At 45.4% G+C, this 19,893-nt stretch overlaps 1 protein-coding gene across 1 annotated transcript in view; it reads right to left on the bottom strand.

Moving 5' to 3' along the window:
* The window catches only part of LOC122940586 (protoheme IX farnesyltransferase, mitochondrial), an 87,245-nt gene that overhangs the window by 61,887 nt on the left and 5,465 nt on the right, over positions 1 to 19,893 (bottom strand). The window contains exons 2-4 of the mRNA XM_044297221.1: positions 14,006 to 14,139; positions 12,994 to 13,282; positions 12,139 to 12,263 (exon numbers count right to left, since the gene is read on the bottom strand). Of these exons, the coding sequence (XP_044153156.1) occupies positions 12,139 to 12,263; positions 12,994 to 13,282; positions 14,006 to 14,139 (548 nt within the window). The remainder of the gene's footprint in view (positions 1 to 12,138; positions 12,264 to 12,993; positions 13,283 to 14,005; positions 14,140 to 19,893) is intronic.

Here is a 19,893-nt window from a genome sequence, read left to right as displayed (position 1 = left end):
CTACCCTCAGACTCAGGGGAGACAGAAGCCACATTACTGCGACTCCTGCCAGATCTTCTTACCCCTGAGTCCTCCATGCAGGCCAAACGCTGGCTTCTCCTGTCCCCTGAAGGCCTGCCGCTGGGAACAGGAGCCTGGGGCTTGCTTCCCTCGCTCATGCCTGAGAACCCACTCTCCCCCTGGGGAGGAGAGAGCCGGCCTCAGGTGGATAGATTTTCCTCCAAACGCTCAGGAGCAGCAGCAGCAGCAGCAGCTACACACAGCCACAGGCGACCACACCCACAGGTAATCGCAGCTCAGGAACAGCTGGTCCAGAGCTGCACTCACTATTCTTCTGGTGCAGTCACTGTGTACATACATTACTTTACTTATCCTGTACTGATCCTGAGTTACATTCTGTATTATACTCCAGAGCTGCACTCACTATTCTGCTGGTGGAGTCACTGTGTACATACATTACTTTACTTATCCTGTACTGATCCTGAGTTACATTCTGTATTATACTCCAGAGCTGCACTCACTATTCTGCTGGTGGAGTCACTGTGTACATACATTACTTTACTTATCCTGTACTGATCCCGAGTTACATCCTGTATTATACTCCAGAGCTGCACTCACTATTCTGCTGGTGCAGTCACTGTGTACATACATTACATTACTTATCCTGTACTGATCCTCAGTTACATCCTGTATGATACCCCAGAGCTGCACTCACTATTCTGCTGGTGCAGTCAGTGTACATACAATACATTACTTATCCTGTACTGATCCTGAGTTACATTCTGTATTATACTCCAGAGCTGCACTCACTATTCTGCTGGTGAAGTCACTGTGTACATACATTACTTATTCTGTACTGATCCTGAGCTACATCCTGTATTATACTCCAGAGCTGCACTCACTATTCTGCTGGTGCAGTCACTGTGTACATACATTACATTACTTATTCTGTACTGATCCTGAGCTACATCCTGTATTATACCCCAGAGCTGCACTCACTATTCTGCTGATGCAGTCACTGTGTACATACATTACATTACTTATCTGTACAGATCCTGAGTAACATCCTGTATTATACTCCAGAGCTGCACTCACTATTCTGCTGGTGCAGTCACTGTGTACATACATTACATTACTTATCCTGTACTGATCCTCAGTTACATCCTGTATGATACCCCAGAGCTGCACTCACTATTCTGCTGGTGCAGTCAGTGTACATACAATACATTACTTATCCTGTACTGATCCTGAGTTACATTCTGTATTATACTCCAGAGCTGCACTCACTATTCTGCTGGTGAAGTCACTGTGTACATACATTACTTATTCTGTACTGATCCAGAGTTACATCCTGTATTATACTCCAGAGCTGCACTCACTATTCTGCTGGTGGAGTCACTGTGTACATACATTACTTATCCTGTACTGATCCTGAGTTACATCCTGTATTATACTCCAGAGCTGCACTCACTATTCTGCTGGTGCAGTCACTGTGTACATACATTACATTACTTATCCTGTACTGATCCTGAGCTACATCCTGTATTATACCCCAGAGCTGCAATCACTATTCTGCTGGTGCAGTCACTGTGTACATACATTACATTACTTATCCTGTACTGATCCTGAGTAACATCCTGTATTATACTCCAGAGCTGCACTCACTATTCTGCTGATGCAGTCACTGTGTACATACATTACATTACTTATCCTGAGTTACACCCTGTATTATACTCCACAGTACACCAGCAGAATACTGTACAGAATACAGTCGAGCCGCAGGACAGATATATAACCCATCGCCATCTCACCATTTTATCTGGCTGCACACCGCTCATGAGCTGCATTTTATGTCAATGGTGTACTAACACAACAGCGAAGTCTGAACCTAAAAATATATCACACGACCAAAGCGCCGGCGCCCCTCCAAGATGCCTTGAAAGGAGCTGAGTGTCTGAAGACAAATTAAAGCCTGGTCTCAGAGGTTTGGGAAAAGGGATCATAAAGATCTTAGATTAAGGAAAGATGAAAGCGCCTCAGTCACAATCTGTATGTTCCAGTCATAACAATTTAGATGGCAGCACACTATGTAATAATTACTCCCTCCTGAACCAGACCCAATCACTTCCTCCACAATTATCATCAGCATCTTCATAAACCACCACGGTAATCCTCCACCTTCAAAATGTCAGGATCCAGTGCACCAAGTACCTGGAGCAGCCACAGTGCAGTACAAAGAGAAAATAATCATACAGTATTATAGTAGCTAAAGAGGGAAAATGGAACAGACGGCTCTACTATTCAAGCAGATGATCAAGGTGCAAAGCCGCTAGAACTGACTCACCCAGTCAGAGGCAAAAGGAATGACAATAAATGGATAAGCAGCACGCTCTGATTGGCTCAGTCTATTGGTTTATTTATATATCTGGTAATAGTAAATGTATAATGTATTAAAATAATATAACAATATAATATAGCAAAGTGTAAAAATGTAGTAGGAATGAAGAAGTGTATTTTGCTATATGTTCTTTTAACAGATAATAGAGGGGATAGTGGTGAAATGTAGGAATAAGTGGGTCACCCCTAAATGGTTACCAGCTGGTAATTAAAAGGTTGCGCTAAAAAATAAGAGGCAGTATTATAGTAGATATATTCTTGTACATAGGAGCAGTATTATAGTAGATATATTCTTGTACATAGGAGCAGTATTATAGTAGTTATACCCTTGTACATAGAAGGCAGTATTATAGTAGTTATATTCTTGTACATAGGAGCAGTATTATAGTAGTTATATTCTTGTACATAGGAGCAGTATTATAGTAGTTATATTCTTGTACATAGGAGCAGTATTATAGTAGTTATACCCTTGTACATAGGAGGCAATATTATAGTAGTTATATTCTTGTACATAGGAGGCAGTATTATAGTAGTTATATTCTTGTACATAGGAGCAGTATTATAGTAGTTATATTCTTGTACATAGGAGGCAGTATTATAGTAGATATATTCTTGTACATAGGAGCAGTATTATAGTAGTTATATTCTTGTACATAGGAGCAGTATTATAGTAGTTATATTCTTGTACATACGGGGCAGTATTATAGTAGTTATATTCTTGTACATAGGAGCAGTATTATAGTAGTTATATTCCTGTACATAGGAGCAGTATTATAGTAGTGATATTCTTGTACATAGGAGGCAGTATTATAGTAGTTATATTCTAGTACACAGGAGGCAGTATTATAGTAGTTATATTCTTGTACATAGGAGGCAGTATTATAGTAGTTATATTCTTGTACATAGGAGCAGTATTATAGTAGTTATATTCTTGTACATAGGAGCAGTATTATAGTAGTTATATTCTTGTACATAGGAGGCAGTATTATACTAGTTATATTCTTGTACATAGAAGGCAGTATTATAGCTGTTTTATTCTTGTACATAGGAGCAGTATTATAGTAGTTATATTCTTGTACATAGGGGGCAGTATTATAGTAGTTTTATTCTTGTACATAGGAGGCAGTATTATAGTAGTTATATTCTTGTACATAGGAGGCAGTATTATAGCTGTTTTATTCTTGTATATAGGAGCAGTATTATAGTAGTTATATTCTTGTACATAGGGGGCAGTATTATAGTAGTTATATTATTGTACATAGGGGGCAGCATTATAGTAGTTATATTATTGTACATAGGAGGCAGTATTATAGTAGTTATATTCTTGTACATAGGAGCAGTATTATAGTAGTTATATTCTTGTACATAGGAGCAGTATTATAGTAGTTATATTCTTGTACATAGGGACAGTATTATAGTAGTTATTAGTGTTGATCCCGAATATTCGAATTGCCAATTTTAATCGCGAATATCGGCACTTCGAGAATTCGCGAATATTTAGAATATCGCTAAATATATTCGTAATATTTTTTTAAATACCAGTTAATGCGAATTTTATGCAAATTTTCGCAATCAAGAGAATAATGCCTGGAGATCACAAATTCGCAAATTCTCGAATATATGGCGAATATTTGCCCAAATATTCGCAAAATATCGCGAATTCGAATATTGCCCCTGCCGCTCATCACTAGTAGTTATATTCTTGTACATAGGAGGCAGTATTATAGTAGTTATATTCTTGTACATAGGAGCAGTATTATAGTAGTTATATTCTTGTACATAGGAGGCAGTATTATAGTAGTTCTATTCTTGTACATAGGAGCAGTATTATAGTAGTTATATTCTTGTACATAAGAGGCAGTATTATAGTAGTTATATTTTTGTACATAGGAGCAGTATTATAGTAGTGATATTCTTGTACATAGGGGGCAGTATTATAGTAGTTTTATTCTTGTACATAGGAGGCAGTATTATAGTAGTTTTATTCTTGTACATAGGAGGCAGTATTATACTAGTTATATTCTTGTACATAGGGGGCAGTATTATAGTAGTTTTATTCTTGTACATAGGAGCAGTATTATAGTAGTTATATTCTTGTACATAGGGGGCAGTATTATAGTAGTTATATTCTTGTACATAGGGGGCAGTATTATAGTAGGGATATTCTTGTACATAGGAGCAGTATTATAGTAGTTATATTCTTGTACATAGGAGGCAGTATTATAGTAGTTATATTCTTGTACATAGGAGGCAGTATTATAGTAGTTATATTCTTGTACATAGGAGGCAGTATTATACTAGTTATATTCTTGTACATAGAAGGCAGTATCATAGTAGTTATATTCTTGTACATAGGAGGCAGTATTATACTAGTTATATTCTTGTACATAGGAGCAGTATTATAGTAGTTATATTCTTGTACATAGGAGCAGTGTTATAGTAGTTATATTCTTGTACATAGGAGGCAGTATTATAGTAGTTATATTCTTGTACATAGGAGCAGTATTATAGTAGTTATATTCTTGTACATAGGAGGCAGTATTATAGTAGTTATATTCTTGTACATAGGAGCAGTATTATAGTAGTTATATTCTTGTATATAGGAGCAGTATTATAGTAGTTATATTCTTGTACATAAGAGGCAGTATTATAGTAGTTATATTCTTGTACATAGGAGGCAGTATTATACTAGTTATATTCTTGTACATAGAAGGCAGTATTATAGCTGTTTTATTCTTGTACATAGGAGCAGTATTATAGTAGTTATATTCTTGTACATAGGGGGCAGTATTATAGTAGTTTTATTCTTGTACATAGGAGGCAGTATTATAGTAGTTATATTCTTGTACATAGGAGGCAGTATTATAGCTGTTTTATTCTTGTACATAGGAGCAGTATTATAGTAGTTATATTCTTGTACATAGGAGCAGTATTATAGTAGTTTTATTCTTGTACATAGGAGGCAGTACAAAAAAAGTCTCCTTAGTTTTCCAGACAATAGCTCTTGACAGTGACAGTCATATATGTGGAGATAACACACTCTCAGAGCAGTTGGTTACAGGAGTTCACTTCTGGGTGGCGGACATGAAATCCATGGAGTAACCGTCATAATTGCAGCTACCAATATTTACAGACAGTCCTCAGTACGTTTCCTCAGACATATTATAAATTCTGCAGTAGACACTTGAGTCTAGCACATAGACGGGAAATAAAAGCACACTGTGGACACATCATATGGCGCAGATATACCGGGGTGGCGACAGATTAATGACACTTTTATTTAGTCTACTTTCATTTCTCTATCTGCAGAGACCTGACTGCGGCTACAATAAGACTGTGAGATACAAGGCTTGTTAGCGATGAGCCAGGATCTATACAGAGATATGTCACTGCTTACAATGGCCATACGGGGTCCGACTCTTTGGCCGTGTGTCAATGACATGGGGGGGAAACATAACCAAAAGGTTCTATGATTGGAAGACACTCTGTGCCCTACAAGGAGATATCCTGAGATTAGAAAATCTACTTGCAATGAACGGCCTCCTTCTATATGGACGAATGGATTATTTTGCCTGGTTTTGTTGGGACCGGCTGACCATGTCCTGTATGGGGGCTTCCTGACTCCGCTGTGTATGGCCAGCCTATGTGCAGCAGTTCCCTGATATTTGTCTGTAGGGTTTAGCTGCTTGCAGTTTGTCACCATTCATCTCTACTGCCTTATCTTGTGCTTACAAACAGCGGCAAATGTAAACAAGCAAAGCTGCACTATAAAGCATGGGGGAAAGTCAAAGCAACACCCTTAAGAGGTGGATTCAGAATACCTAGCAGTAACACTTTCTTATAGACACGTCAGCCAAAGCCACCAAAGTTTGTTAGAATCAGTCGGCCATCCAATGTAAATGGGAATAGAGTGACGGTCTTCTGGCAGACGTTGGGGGAGAGAAGGATCGGGCTGTTGGACTTGAGCATGTCCAATCCTTTGTTCTCACAGGAGGTGATTCCTCCTGATTACAAGCACATTCGGCCTATGTGAGGTATCATGTGTATAGGGGTCGGGGACCTACGGTGTATGGCCACCTTCAGACTCCAATATACACTGCAGCTGAGGAGGCGTCACCAGTGCAAAGTATCACCGGAATTGGGTTTTCCCCGCCCATGGAGCGGTCATCCGCGTCGTGCGCTAAATCTGGTGACACCCCCCCACCGTGTGTGCCTCCCGCTGACTGCCATCCCGCCTGTCAGAGGACTGACGTGCGACTCCTACTTAACAACCTGTCACGAATCACATTTCATTTCCATACATCGTTATACCCTGGCTGTGTCACCTTGCAGAGAGCCCTGTCAGTATGGCGGTAGATTATAGTCCTCACAGTACAGTGCGCTCACTTGTGTAATGCAGGCAGCGATGGAGGCAGGAAGATCCGCTCACTCCGGGGTCCTACAAACCATAATTATGTATAGGGGGAAAGAGAATATCAGCTCGGCATGGAAGCTGACCTCTAACCCCGCACACAGCGGGACCCCCACAGCCGGCTGGTTATCTTCTGCAGACATTGTCATACGGAACAATGATCGCTCCTGATTCAGCCCTTTTAGTGCGTGTGATCTGCGGGACGGCCTCAGATTTCACAGGCAGTTCTAGGCGCGCCACTATACAGCCCTAGATAAATATGGATGCTGCAGCTGCAATCCGGCAATCCTGCTGTGGCCGGCGAGATAGTTTCCCTGCAGAGGACAGGCGCTGTCCTGATGGGACTTCCCCTTTAAAAAAAATAAAAATGGCTGACAATAGAGAACAATACTTTACACTGCAGCACAAGCACAAGATTTATGTAGGGCCTGAGAGGTAAGACCATCAGTGTCTAAAGAAATATTGGAAACTATGGACACGACAGGTGCCGGATTATCAGATGGCTATAAAATGTAAAAAAATTATTCGAAGGGGTTGTCTAGGATGAGAACAACATGGCCGATTTCTTCCATGCCTGTTTATGGGTTGTGTCTGGTATTGCAGCTTACCTCCGTTCAAGTCAATGGAGCGGAGCTGCAAAGCCACACAAGTTGTGGATATCGGTGGCATTGTTTTTGGAAGCAAGCAGCCATCTTGTTCTAATCCTAGACCCTTTAAAAGCCTGTGATGAGCAGCTGAAAAACACCATACCATAAACTGAAAGGAACCTCCGTCAACAGTGTGAGATTCCGGATTATCAGGTAGCTCTGTTCCAGACCGAAGGAAGTATTAGGCGTTACTGTCCTAAAGGGGGTTCTCCGATGTTGGACAGTCCTTTGTTAGAAGGGTTTCTAGACAATAAGCTGATCCCGCTGCTGGGGCCTGCAACGATCAGCTGTAATCTCTGTGGAACATGGTAGTAAGTGATCAATTTCCCTGCAGCGCCACCACAGGGGGAATGGAGTATTACACTGCCCTCATTCTAATTAATGGGGGGGGGGTAATGCAGGAAAGGACAGGTCCCCCAGGGCGAGAGATGAGGATCCTGAACAGAGGACCCCCTCTAGTAACTGAGAATGTATGACAAAGTGGAAAATTCCTTTAAAGGGGTTTATATTTATCACCTATCCACAGAATAGCTGATAAATATCAGATCATGGGGGGTGCGATGGGACACCTAATAATCCTGAGGGCGATCGGTCCTCTCAGAATGTCGGTCCACCGCTCCATTTAGGTCTATGTTGGCGCGCCAACAGTCCCAAAGAAAGAGTATCGATACAGTCTGTGTTCCATCCGCATTTTTTGCGTATCCGTTGACTTCAGCGGGTCTGTATCTTACAGCCAAGTGTAGGACTTGTTCTACCTCTTTGCGGAACGGATATACAGATGCAGAAAGCACATAGACTATACGTCAAAAACATGTCCCATTGAAGTCAATGGGCCACAAAAATGTATTTTTTTTTAAATAATAGGACGGGCCACAAAACAGACAGTGAGGAACCGGGGACCTTTGTTCTTGGACTCCAGCTGGGCGGCATCCCATGAAGGAGCTGGATGTTTTGCTAGCAGGTAGTGGTATATCTTTTGTGGGACCAGGAACGTGAGGGCGTCCCTCCGATGCTCCTCTCCGGTACCGCGCTGCGTGTCTGGCGGACAGCTCATTAACAGGACAGGTTCTCCAAACATCAGAAGGTGTGTTGTGCAGAGATAATAGGGGAAGGCCTCTCCACTGCCATTATGTCTATGATCTGTCAGGAGACTTATCTGCGGATCTTACGGGGAGATAAGAAAATCCTGCAGCTCCTCATCAGAAGAGCCGTCCTCCCCCTTCCCAACACTTTGATTGTGGCAATCAAAGGGCCCACCTCTGCCGCCCAGCATCCCGAGCCCGAGGTGGGGACTGCGGACACACGGGATATTCTTCTTCCCGGCGTTAAGATCAGCGCGGGGATAACGAGGATTGCTGGGAATTCATTTACTTATCTCTCGTTTGATTCCATGAAAGGTCGTGGTGCAGCAGGCGCTCGGCGCGGCCTTATCTGCGGGGCCCCAGTGTCGCAGGCTAATGAAACGGATGTATTACAACACGAGAGCAAGGAAGGAAAACCCAATTACCATTTCTTTTCTTTTTTTGCAAGCAAAAGCAATGTCAGCGCTTAATGGATCAGTTACCAGAAGATGATGGGGGGAGTATCACGGCAGCTGTGGACACCGACCTACAGAGAAGCGCTGGCACAGACATACCGTCACATCTCTGCTGTGGCATAGGACACTGGGTAATCCTATAGAAGCCCCCCATTAGATACCTGCAGGGAGGTCCATTCCTGCAGGACCTACATACACCAGACAGTTAGGCTACGTTCACACTGCCGTTTCTCGGTCCGCTTGTGAGATCCATTTCAGGGCTCTCACAAGCGGCCCAAAACTGATCAATTTATCCCCAATGCCTTCTGAATGGATAAGGATCCGTTCAGAATGCATCAGTTTGCCTCCGCTCCGTCTCCATTCCGCTCTGGAGGCGGACACCAAAACTCTGCCTGCAGCGTTTTGATGTCCGTCTGACGAAACTGAGCCAAACGGATCCGTCCTGACTTACAATGTAAGTCAATGGGGACGGATCCGTTTTCACTGACACAATATGGTGCAATTGAAAACGGATCCGCCTCCCATTGACTTTCAGTGTAAGTCCAAACGGATCCGTTTGCATTATCATGAACAAATGGTAATGCAAACGGATCTGTTCTGAACGGATACAAGCCTTTGCATTATAGGTGTAGATCCGTCTGTGCGGATACCAGTCGGGTCAGTCTCCACTGAAATGAACCCATTAAACCCAACTCCCTGTAAATGTACGCTGCAGGTTTAAAGCTTCTGCAGTCTACCCTATCAGGGGCAGCTAGGAACCCTTAAAGGGGTTTCCCAGCATAACCTAACTGCATTACATAAGTCAGATGATGAAGTTCTGAGTGCATTTTGAGTGTAACGCAAGGATGCTCAACCTGTGGCCCTCCCAGCATGCCCTAATAGCTGTAGGCTGTCCAAGCATGCTGAGAGTTGTAGTTTTGAAACAGCTGGAGGGCCACAAGTTTGGCATCCCTGCTCTAACGTAATTGCGATTTGTGACACGCGCCCTGTCTATACATCCCGGCGCAAGACTCACGGGAAGTGTCTGTAGCTTCAGGTCTCTCTTTCCCTTTCCAGCTTGAACATCGGAGATCCAAGCCTGCTTAAAGCCCTGTTGGAAAAGCACCGCCCTAAAACACCGCACCACCACTGAGCAGAACACCGCCCTCAGAGGTAGGGTCACTGATGATAGTGACATGGTGTCATAGAGACAGGGAACCAACACAGTGGAAAATGTCAAACAATCAATCACTATTAAGAAGTGATAATGTGGTGTTTCCTGTCAATTGATGCTGAAAACTGCAAAACCAGAATAAAACTTTAAAGGGGTTGCCCCATGTGGACATGTGCGGCACAGCAGTGAATGGAGAACGCTGCGCATGTATGGCGTCTTCTCCATTCACTTCTTGAGATGGGACCCACACTGATCAGACATTCAATCTATGCCATAAATGTCCCCATGGGAGAACCCCTTTCAAGGGGTTTTCTGGTTTATCCCCTATCCACAGAACAGGAGATAAGTATTGGAGGTCCCAGTGGTAGGACATGAGAATGGGGGCGGCTCAGTACCTTGTGAAGCACACCCAAAATGTATGGACGGGTCGGGCATGCGCTCAGCTATCTCCGGAACTCCCATAAAAATTAACGGAGCGGCTGCACGAAAGCTGACTGGCGGCACAGTTCATTTTGGGGGCTGCACGGGTTATGAGGTGTCCGATCTTGTAAATGGTGGGGGTCCCAGTGGTAGGACCTCCACCGAGCTAATAGTTATTCTCTATCCTGTGGATAGGGGATAACTTTATGTAATCAAAATAACCCTTTAAGGCTCACTAATAAGAGAAAAGTGGGACCGGCCAATATGTATAGGGAGGCCTCGCGACTGCCCGTTCTTTATGATCTCAAATAAAAAACTAAATATAAGTAAATGCAGACCGCCAGCGCCAAACCAAATAGTCTCCATATCCGCATTGGGCTACAATAGAATAAAGCCAACTGTACTGCCACCAAGCCACATCTTACCACACGATATGTACTCGCCCGACTGCACATAACACATACCCCGCTATATACAGGCATTACCTGCTGTCACCGATCATCACCACATTAGTTCTTCCAAAGGCAAAAAACAAGCACAGGAGGAGCTCAGGGGGGAAAACTAATTAATAAGGCCCCTTTCACACGGGCGAGATTTCCACGCGGATGCGATGTGTGAGTTGAACGCATTGCACCCGCACTGAATCCGGACTTATTCATTTCTATGGGGCTGTTCACACGAGCGGTGATTTTCACGCATCACTTGTGCGTTGTGTGAAAATCGCAGCATGCTTTATTTTGTGCGTTTTTCACGTAACGCAGGCCCCATAGAAATGAATGGGGTTGCGTGAAAATTGCAAGCATCCGCAAGCAAGTGCGGATGCGGATCGATTTTCACGCACGGTTGCTAGGAGACAATCGGGATGGAGACCTGATCATTATTATTTTCCCTTATAACATGGTTATAAGGGAAAATAATAGCATTCTGAATACAGACTGCATAGTACAATAGCGCTGGAGGGGTTAAAAAAATAATAATAATAATTTAACTCACCTTAATCCACTTGATCGCGAAGCCGGCATTGCTTCTGTGTGTCTTCTGTGCAGGAAAAGGACCTGTGGTGACGTCACTCCGGTCATCACATGATCCATCACCATGGTAAAAGATCATGTGATGGATCATGTGACGACCGGAGTGAAGTCACCACAGGTCCTGTTGCTGCACACAGCACAGAAGACAGACAGAAGAGATGCCGGCTACGCGATCAAGTGGATTAAGGTGAGTTAAATTATTATTATTATTATTTTTAACCCCTCCAGTGCTATTTTACTATGCAGTCTGTATTCAGAATGCTATTATTTTCCCTTATAACCATGTTATAAGGGAAAATAATACAATCTACAGAACACTGATCCCAAGCCCGAACTTCTGTGAAGAAGTTCGGGTTTGGGTACCAAACATGAAGATTTTTCTCACGCGCGTGCAAAACGCATTACAATGTTTCGCACTCGCGTTGAAAAATCGCGCATGTTTCCGCAACGCACCCGCACCTTTTCCCGCAACGCCCTGAAAGAGGCCTGAGGGGTGCCATCCACATAGGACATAAGAGTAGACATAACACAGGGACACTTACCTGGTTGATGGAATTGGCAGCACAAGAGGCCAGGCCAGTGCCAACAGAGGCCAGGAGGAAGCAGCTCAGGTCAAAGGGCACAGGAGCCATGGCATAGCCGGCGGAGGCCGTGATCACCACCAAAGCTGAAAACACCAAGGGCAGCGATATTAGGGTATCTGTCCACAGACCCATAACACTGCACCCACAGCCTACCACATCCTGTACCTGTGCGGTTCTGGGCGGACCATACAGCTGCACACAGTGTCTACAGGTCCGTAATCTGCACCCATAGGAGTGTATACCTTTGTACAGTAATATGGTAACCACTCAGGACCACCCTCGATGAGTCCAGTAAATAGGGGCTGCCCTTTCTGGAGACTTGGCCAATCCAAGTACTGCATGGTCGGACAGTCACTTACATGGTATGTGAAGAGACTAAGGATTGCTTTATGCATAATGCTGAAGCAGCAGTAACATATGCTAAAATTCATTTTTTGATGAAAACATGACAGTTACCCTTTAAGGGGTCTAAAATGGCAAGAACAGGTGCAGTCCGGCAATTAGTAGTAATCTGCATGCGGAACCTGCCGCCGGGCCACAGACAGGACAAATGTCCGGCGCAGACTTCAGATACCAGCTTCCGCTGACTCTATATCTTTCCTATAATTTAGGGAAAGTGTTAATTACCAAACGCGTCTAATAATTACCGCCATCGCCTGCACCTGCCGCCAGCCTATAATAAAGAGGCAATTACTGCTTTATCTCCTTCTTGAATTAATATCTGTGCCTTACACATTGAGCAGAATGAGAACCTGATTAACCCCTACATGTCCACATTCACATATGGGAGTGGACAGGGGCGTCCGTACTGACCTGAGAGACGGATTTTGGACAGCCGGGCTAATATTCCGGGCAATGTGGACACATCCACTTTTATTTCCTTCCAGCCCTTCTCCTCGGGGGCGGCTTTGGTCTGCTCGTTGCTTTGGTTGGAGGGTCCTGGTGCTTCATGAGTCGGAGGACCACTGGACGGGTCTGCGATCGGCAGTACGGCCGATATCGGCTTCACTTCTCGCAGCACGCTCTCTTCTTGCAGCACGGGCTCCCTCAGCTCCTGCTTCGGCTTTGCTCTCTGGTATGAAGCCCCCGGTTGCGTCACATACTGAAAAAGACGAGGGCTCGAGATTAAACTACACACCTATCGGAGATTTCCAACTTATGGGGGGGACTGAAATCTTAGGGTTCACTACCAAGCCCCCCTCATAAAAGGGGTTCCCCTAACTTTGTCCTCTAAGAAGCCCTGATGGTAATGAATGATAGGAGGTCACCACTGGGGGAGCCATCTAGAGCAGAGCCCACCCTTGCTATTCTATAAGACAGCAGTCTTCAACATGTTTCTTTTCATCCGTCGTGAAACTACAACTCCCAGCAGTTTCTACACTGCATCTCTAAGATCGCTCAATGAACCGATCCATAAAGTGGCCCTCCGGTTCTCTACATGCAGCCAGGACTGTAAACTGTGGGGGCTTTCCGTGGTAGTCACAGGACATTGTAACTTTGATTCTATAGTGGATTTATATAATGGGGAGACATTATATCTGCATGTATAAATAAACACAGATGTAGCCATGGAAACCAGGGCGAAAACCTCCATTCTTTACCCTGCTGGCTGCATCCAGATACATAAAGGTCCCTAGCGCTGTCATACAAGTGGTCGCCCTAACTGGTACCTGTGTAAATTTCTAAATACAGGCACAATATACTGGGACAAAAAAACCTCCATGGCGGGATGATTTTTTTTTTTTTTTTTGCAAGAACATGTCCAGCAAATAACAAGAGCCCATACTGCTGTACTGACACAAAAAGTGGATACTGGTGCACTTACCTTACGTTTGGCCGGATGAAACATCAGCCATCGGTCACTTCTTCTGCAGTAGGTTCGGAGCAGGCGGCATGCTGCTGCTGGTGGTGACAGCACAACGGTCCTGTGAATCTGCGCCAAACATATTCCTGTCACACCTGGAGATAAAGAAAAAACATGGCTGACGTTCACTATGGCTCAGAGAATCCATTAAAATCAGCAAGGACTCCATAGAGCCCCGTTACATTCTGTCTACCTGCAGCCATCACTAGGGGGAGTTCAGGAGCTTGCTGCATACATTGACCTCTATAGTAACACTGTTTGCGGTTAACTCCTGAGCTCCCTCTAGTAGTGACTGCAGACAGTCTCTATAACACTGTATGCAGTCAGCTCCTGAGCTCCCTCTAGTGGTGACTGCAGGCAGCCTCTATAACACTGTATGCAGTCAGCTCCTGAGCTCCCTCTAGTGGTGACTGCAGGCAGCCTCTATAGCACTGTATGCAGTCAGCTCCTGAGCTCCCTCTAGTGGTGACTGCAGGCAGCCTCTATAACACTGTATGCAGTCAGCTCCTGAGCTCCCTCTAGTGGTGGCTGCAGACAGCCTCTATAACACTGTATGCAGTCAGCTCCTGAGCTCCCTCTAGTGGTGGCTGTAGTCAGCCTCTACAACACTGTATGCAGTCAGCTCCTGAGCTCCCTCTAGTGGTGGCTGCAGAAAGTCTCTACAACACTATACGCAGTGAGCTCCTGAGCTCCCTCTAGTGGTGGCTGCAGACAGCCTCTATAACACTGTATGCAGTCAGCTCCTGAGCTCCCTCTAGTGGTGGCTGCAGAAAGTCTCTACAACACTATACGCAGTGAGATCCTGAGCTCCCTCTACTGGTGGCTGTAGCTAGTCTCTGTAACACTGCACGCAGTGAGCTCCTGAGCTCCCTCTAGTGGTGTCTGCAGGAAGTCTCTATAACACTGTATGCAGTGAGCTCCTGAGCTCCCTCTAGTGGTGTCTGCAGGAAGTCTCTATAAAACTGTATGCAATTAGCTCCTCAGCTCCCTCTAGTGGTGGCGGGAGCCAGCCTCTATAACACTGTATGCAGTCAGCTCCTGAGCTCCCTCTAGTGGTGGCTGGAGCCAGTCTCTATAAAACTGTACGCAGTCAGCTCCTGAGCTCCCTCTAGTGGTGGCTGGAGGCAGTCTCTATAAAACGGTACGCAGACAGCTCCTGAGCTCCCTCTAGTGGTGGCTGGAGGCAGTCTCTATAAAACTGTACGCAGTCAGCTCCTGAGCTCCCTCTAGTGGTGGCTGGAGGCAGTCTCTATAAAACTGTACGCAGTCAGCTCCTGAGCTCCCTCTAGTGGTGGCTGGAGGCAGTCTCTATAAAACGGTACGCAGACAGCTCCTGAGCTCCCTCTAGTGGTGGCTGGAGGCAGTCTCTATAAAACTGTACGCAGTCAGCTCCTGAGCTCCCTCTAGTGGTGGCTGGAGGCAGTCTCTATAAAACCGTATGCAGTCAGCTCCTGAGCTCCCTCTAGTGGTGGCTGGAGGCAGTCTCTATAAAACCGTATGCAGTCAGCTCCTGAGCTCCCTCTAGTGGTGGCAGTAAGAATGTTATTATACCGCCCTGTATCTATGCTGGAGATTTATGGCTTTTAGAACAACAACAAGCGGTGGTAGGGTAAGACATCATATTAGAAGGTTATTAGGGCATAATAGCAGTGACAGGGGCTACTCGGGTGAGGTTTGTCATGCAATATAAGTCTAATTAACATCAGAGGGTCCCACTAGACCTAACAGCGGTAAGGCTGTTCCTGTATTATATACTTAGCGGTGGATTGATTATACCATTCCAAGTGGGCACATGTGTGTTTCTGTACATCACCTGAGGTGTTCCGTGTTGTTTTGGTGTACACAACATTTTAGATGTCCGTTTATTGGTTTTAAGGCTCTAATAAAAGCTCTAGTTTAGTTGGATTGGACCCCACCACCTTTTGCCGTTATTCTGTTTGCCATTCTGCGGTGGTCCGTGAGAATTGTCGCTATTGATTTTCCCCAGACGTTTTGTCATTTTAGATTTGTGGCTATCAGAAAATCTGAGCTCTGACCGCTATAGAGATATATCAGGAAATGTATCCAATACTGGACCTAAACACAACATCTCCATGAAAGTTGGAAATTCACTTGGAAGTTTGGAACATAAGGGCCTCAGAAGGAGAAACCAATAAACCTGATCAGGCAGCAAGAGGACACGAGGGGACCGATCCTAAAGAGTATGGCGACTGCACAGGAACTTCAATTAGCGCAACGCTAAATGGAGGAACAGTACAAGAACTTCTATTAGTAGAACGGCACATCGGGGGACAGTCTGGGGGTTTTCAATTATCAGAACGATGCCAGAGAGATATGGTGGGAGTGCTCAGTTCTACAATTGTGGAGGACCCTTGTAAAATGGATCAGGAGAGGAGACTGGTGAGCCCGTTCCTAGCAGTCGGGGAAGCAACTCGACTGCAAGCACCAAACATGAAGCCTACTAAAGCCAAAGACATTCACAGCCCAGAAGATAGCAGGGTCCCTGGACAACATGCAGATCGCAGGAAGCATCAGCTAGAGCCGGTGACAGCGCCACCACAGGGGAAATTAGGTATTGCACAGCTTACACTGGACTCAACGAGCTGCCAGAGGACATGTAAGGTCCTCCAGAGAACTGACAGCCATGGCTGCTACTTAGGGGACTGACCATAGACCCCCCCCCCCCATTCTGTAATAGTATATCAAAAAGTCAACTCCTTTAACTCTTTCAGGACCAAGCCGAACTTCAGGACCTGCGTTACCACAGAAACTTACTGACACATTTATGTATGGCAGGAGATTGTGCCTGTGCATAACAGATATGGTCTGGAGATCATGGCTGTGAGGGGTCCCCCCCATGTCAGGTGCCGCGTTAAGGCTTGATCGCGGCAATGAGAGAGTTATCTTGTAGGATTAGATTTTTCTCCGATTGCAGCAGTAGTGGTGGGAGGTCAGCGGTGCATTAGAGTCCTCCTGCCAGTGATCACGCCTTCATCATGTTGTAAGAGCAGAGGCGCTATGCTTGATGGTGACACTCCCTGGCAGAGGAGCTATGCTTGATGGTGACACTACCTGGCAGAGGAGCTATGCTTGATGGTGACACTCCCTGGCAGAGGAGCTATGCTTGATGGTGACACTCCCTGGCAGAGGAGCTATGCTTGATGGTGACACTACCTGGCAGAGGAGCTATGCTTGATGGTGACACTCCCTGGCAGAGGCGCTATGCTTGATGGTGACACTCCCTGGCAGAGGCGCTATGCTTGATGGTGACACTCCCTGGCAGAGGCGCTATGCTTGATGGTGACACTCCCTGGCAGAGGCGCTATGCTTGTTGGTGACACTCCCTGGCAGAGGAGCTATGCTTGATGGTGACACTCCCTGGCAGAGGAGCTATGCTTGATGGTGACACTCCCTGGCAGAGGAGCTATGCTTGTCGGTCAGAATCCCTGGCAGAGACACTATGCTTGTCGGTCAGAATCCCTGGCAGAGACATTATTCCTACTAGCACAATACCATGGCAAGTGCCAAGAGAATACCACGGTCCGCATCAGATACAGCTGAGGGCCGCTGGAGACTGTTCTACATCTTGAAGCAATGCCGCCATACTGTAAACTTTCTTGAAAATTAAGTGTTTTTCCATCGGAGCCGGGTTCATGGGAGAACGACAAGAGAAAACACTGGGTCCCTCTCTCTCCACTAAAGTAAACTTCCCGTCCGTCACGTGTTCTGATGTAATTGGTGTGAAAACACGTCAGCCGGGCACCTCCACCAGATCATTAGGCCGGCAGGATACAAACATCCCTTTCACATTTTTCCAGTGGCCGCTTCGAGCTTTGGAGCAGTGTTTATGTGGAACGGTACGGAAATGAGAAGTGACCGGGCAGGTACATAGAGGCTGTTATACTACACAGCGGCCACTTACCTCACTGGAAAGACTAAGGCTGAAGATAGTTGAATGAGGTAAACAAGCGCCGACCGAGGAAGGTTCAGACGTATATAAATATACCACAACCTACTGCTACCACATCAATCACATCACAAATATACTGGAGACATGAGGCACCCCCACAGCACCAAAGCCTGAGGCTGCACTACTGACAGCAGCATGTGCCATACTGATTCTTGTCAGCAGAACCTTGTGTGAATCCAAATCACCATCAACATCCAGACCAGATACCGAAAAATATACATCTATATATGTAACAACTGATTATGTCATCTACCCTGCACGACATATCATACAGCTGTGACCCCAAGTGTCATTATCCTGTACCCCAAGTGTCAGTGTGTCATTATCCTGTACCCCAAGTGTCAGCGTGTCATTATCCTGTACCCCAAGTGTCAGTGTCATTATCCTGTACCCCAAGTGTCAGTGTCATTATCCTGTACCCCAAGTGTCAGAGTGTCATTATCCTGTACCCCAAGTGTCAGCGTCATTATCCTGTACCCCAAGTGTCACTGTGTCATTATCCTGTACCCCAAGTGTCAGTGTCATTATCCTGTACCCCAAGTGTCAGTGTCATTATCCTGTACCCCAAGTGTCAGTGTCATTATCCTGTACCCCAAGTGTCACTGTGTCATTATCCTGTACCCCAAGTGTCACTGTGTCATTATCCTGTACCCCAAGTGTCACTGTGTCATTATCCTGTACCCCGAGTGTCAGCGTCATTATTCTGTACCCCAAGTGTCAGTGTCATGATCCTGTACCCCGAGTGTCAGTGTCATGATCCTGTACCCCGAGTGTCAGTGTCATTATCCTGTACCCCGAGTGTCAGTGTCATTATCCTGTACCCCAAGTGTCAGTGTCATTATCCTGTACCCCAAGTGTCAGTGTCATTATCCTGTACCCCAAGTGTCAGTGTCATTATCCTGTACCCCAAGTGTCAGTGTCATTATCCTGTACCCCAAGTGTCAGTGTCATTATCCTGTACCCCAAGTGTCAGTGTCATTATCCTGTACCCCAAGTGTCAGTGTCATTATCCTGTACCCCGAGTGTCAGTGTCATTATCCTGTACCCCAAGTGTCAGTGTCATTATCCTGTACCCCAAGTGTCAGTGTCATTATCCTGTACCCCGAGTGTCAGTGTCATTATCCTGTACCCCAAGTGTCAGTGTCATTATCCTGTACCCCAAGTGTCAGTGTCATTATCCTGTACCCCGAGTGTCAGTGTGTCATTATCCTGTACCCCAAGTGTCAGTGTCATTATCCTGCACCCCAAGTGTCAGTGTCATTATCCTGTACCCCAAGTGTCAGTTTCATTATCCTGTACCCCAAGTGTCAGGGTGTCATTATCCTGTACCCCAAGTGTCAGTGTCATTATCCTGTACCCCGAGTGTCAGTGTGCCATTATCCTGTACCCCAAGTGTCAGGGTGTCATTATCCTGTACCCCGAGTGTCAGTGTGCCATTATCCTGTACCCCAAGTGTCAGGGTGTCATTATCCTGTACCCCAAGTGTCAGATTGTCACTGTAGTATCTGCAGCACGCTCACAAGTGGCGTACAGGGCAGTGAGTCAGTGAGCGTGCTGCAGATACTACACGTATATAAGGTCAGAGGTGATTATTTCTCACACTAGGTCACCATTGTATCAACACCTGCTCTCACATCATAAATGGCGGTGTAGCTGGTAGCCCAGGCTCTATAAAAACTGCATTTATGACTTCTCTAAGTTATGATCTCACAGGAATATTTCCACTCCTGCAAAGAAGGTTTAAGCGAGAAACATTCTCTGCAGTTTTACAGGCGAGCAGATTGTGGCGTAGATTACTTATTTGACAATGGAAAAGCACAAGAGGCGATTTCTAAAACTTCCCATCTTAGGCCTCGTGCACACGACCGTTGTTTTTGTC

Source organism: Bufo gargarizans, chromosome 6, assembly GCF_014858855.1.
Source record: "Bufo gargarizans isolate SCDJY-AF-19 chromosome 6, ASM1485885v1, whole genome shotgun sequence".
Classification (NCBI taxonomy): domain Eukaryota; kingdom Metazoa; phylum Chordata; class Amphibia; order Anura; family Bufonidae; genus Bufo; species Bufo gargarizans.
This window is presented reverse-complemented; position numbering and strand designations above follow the sequence as displayed.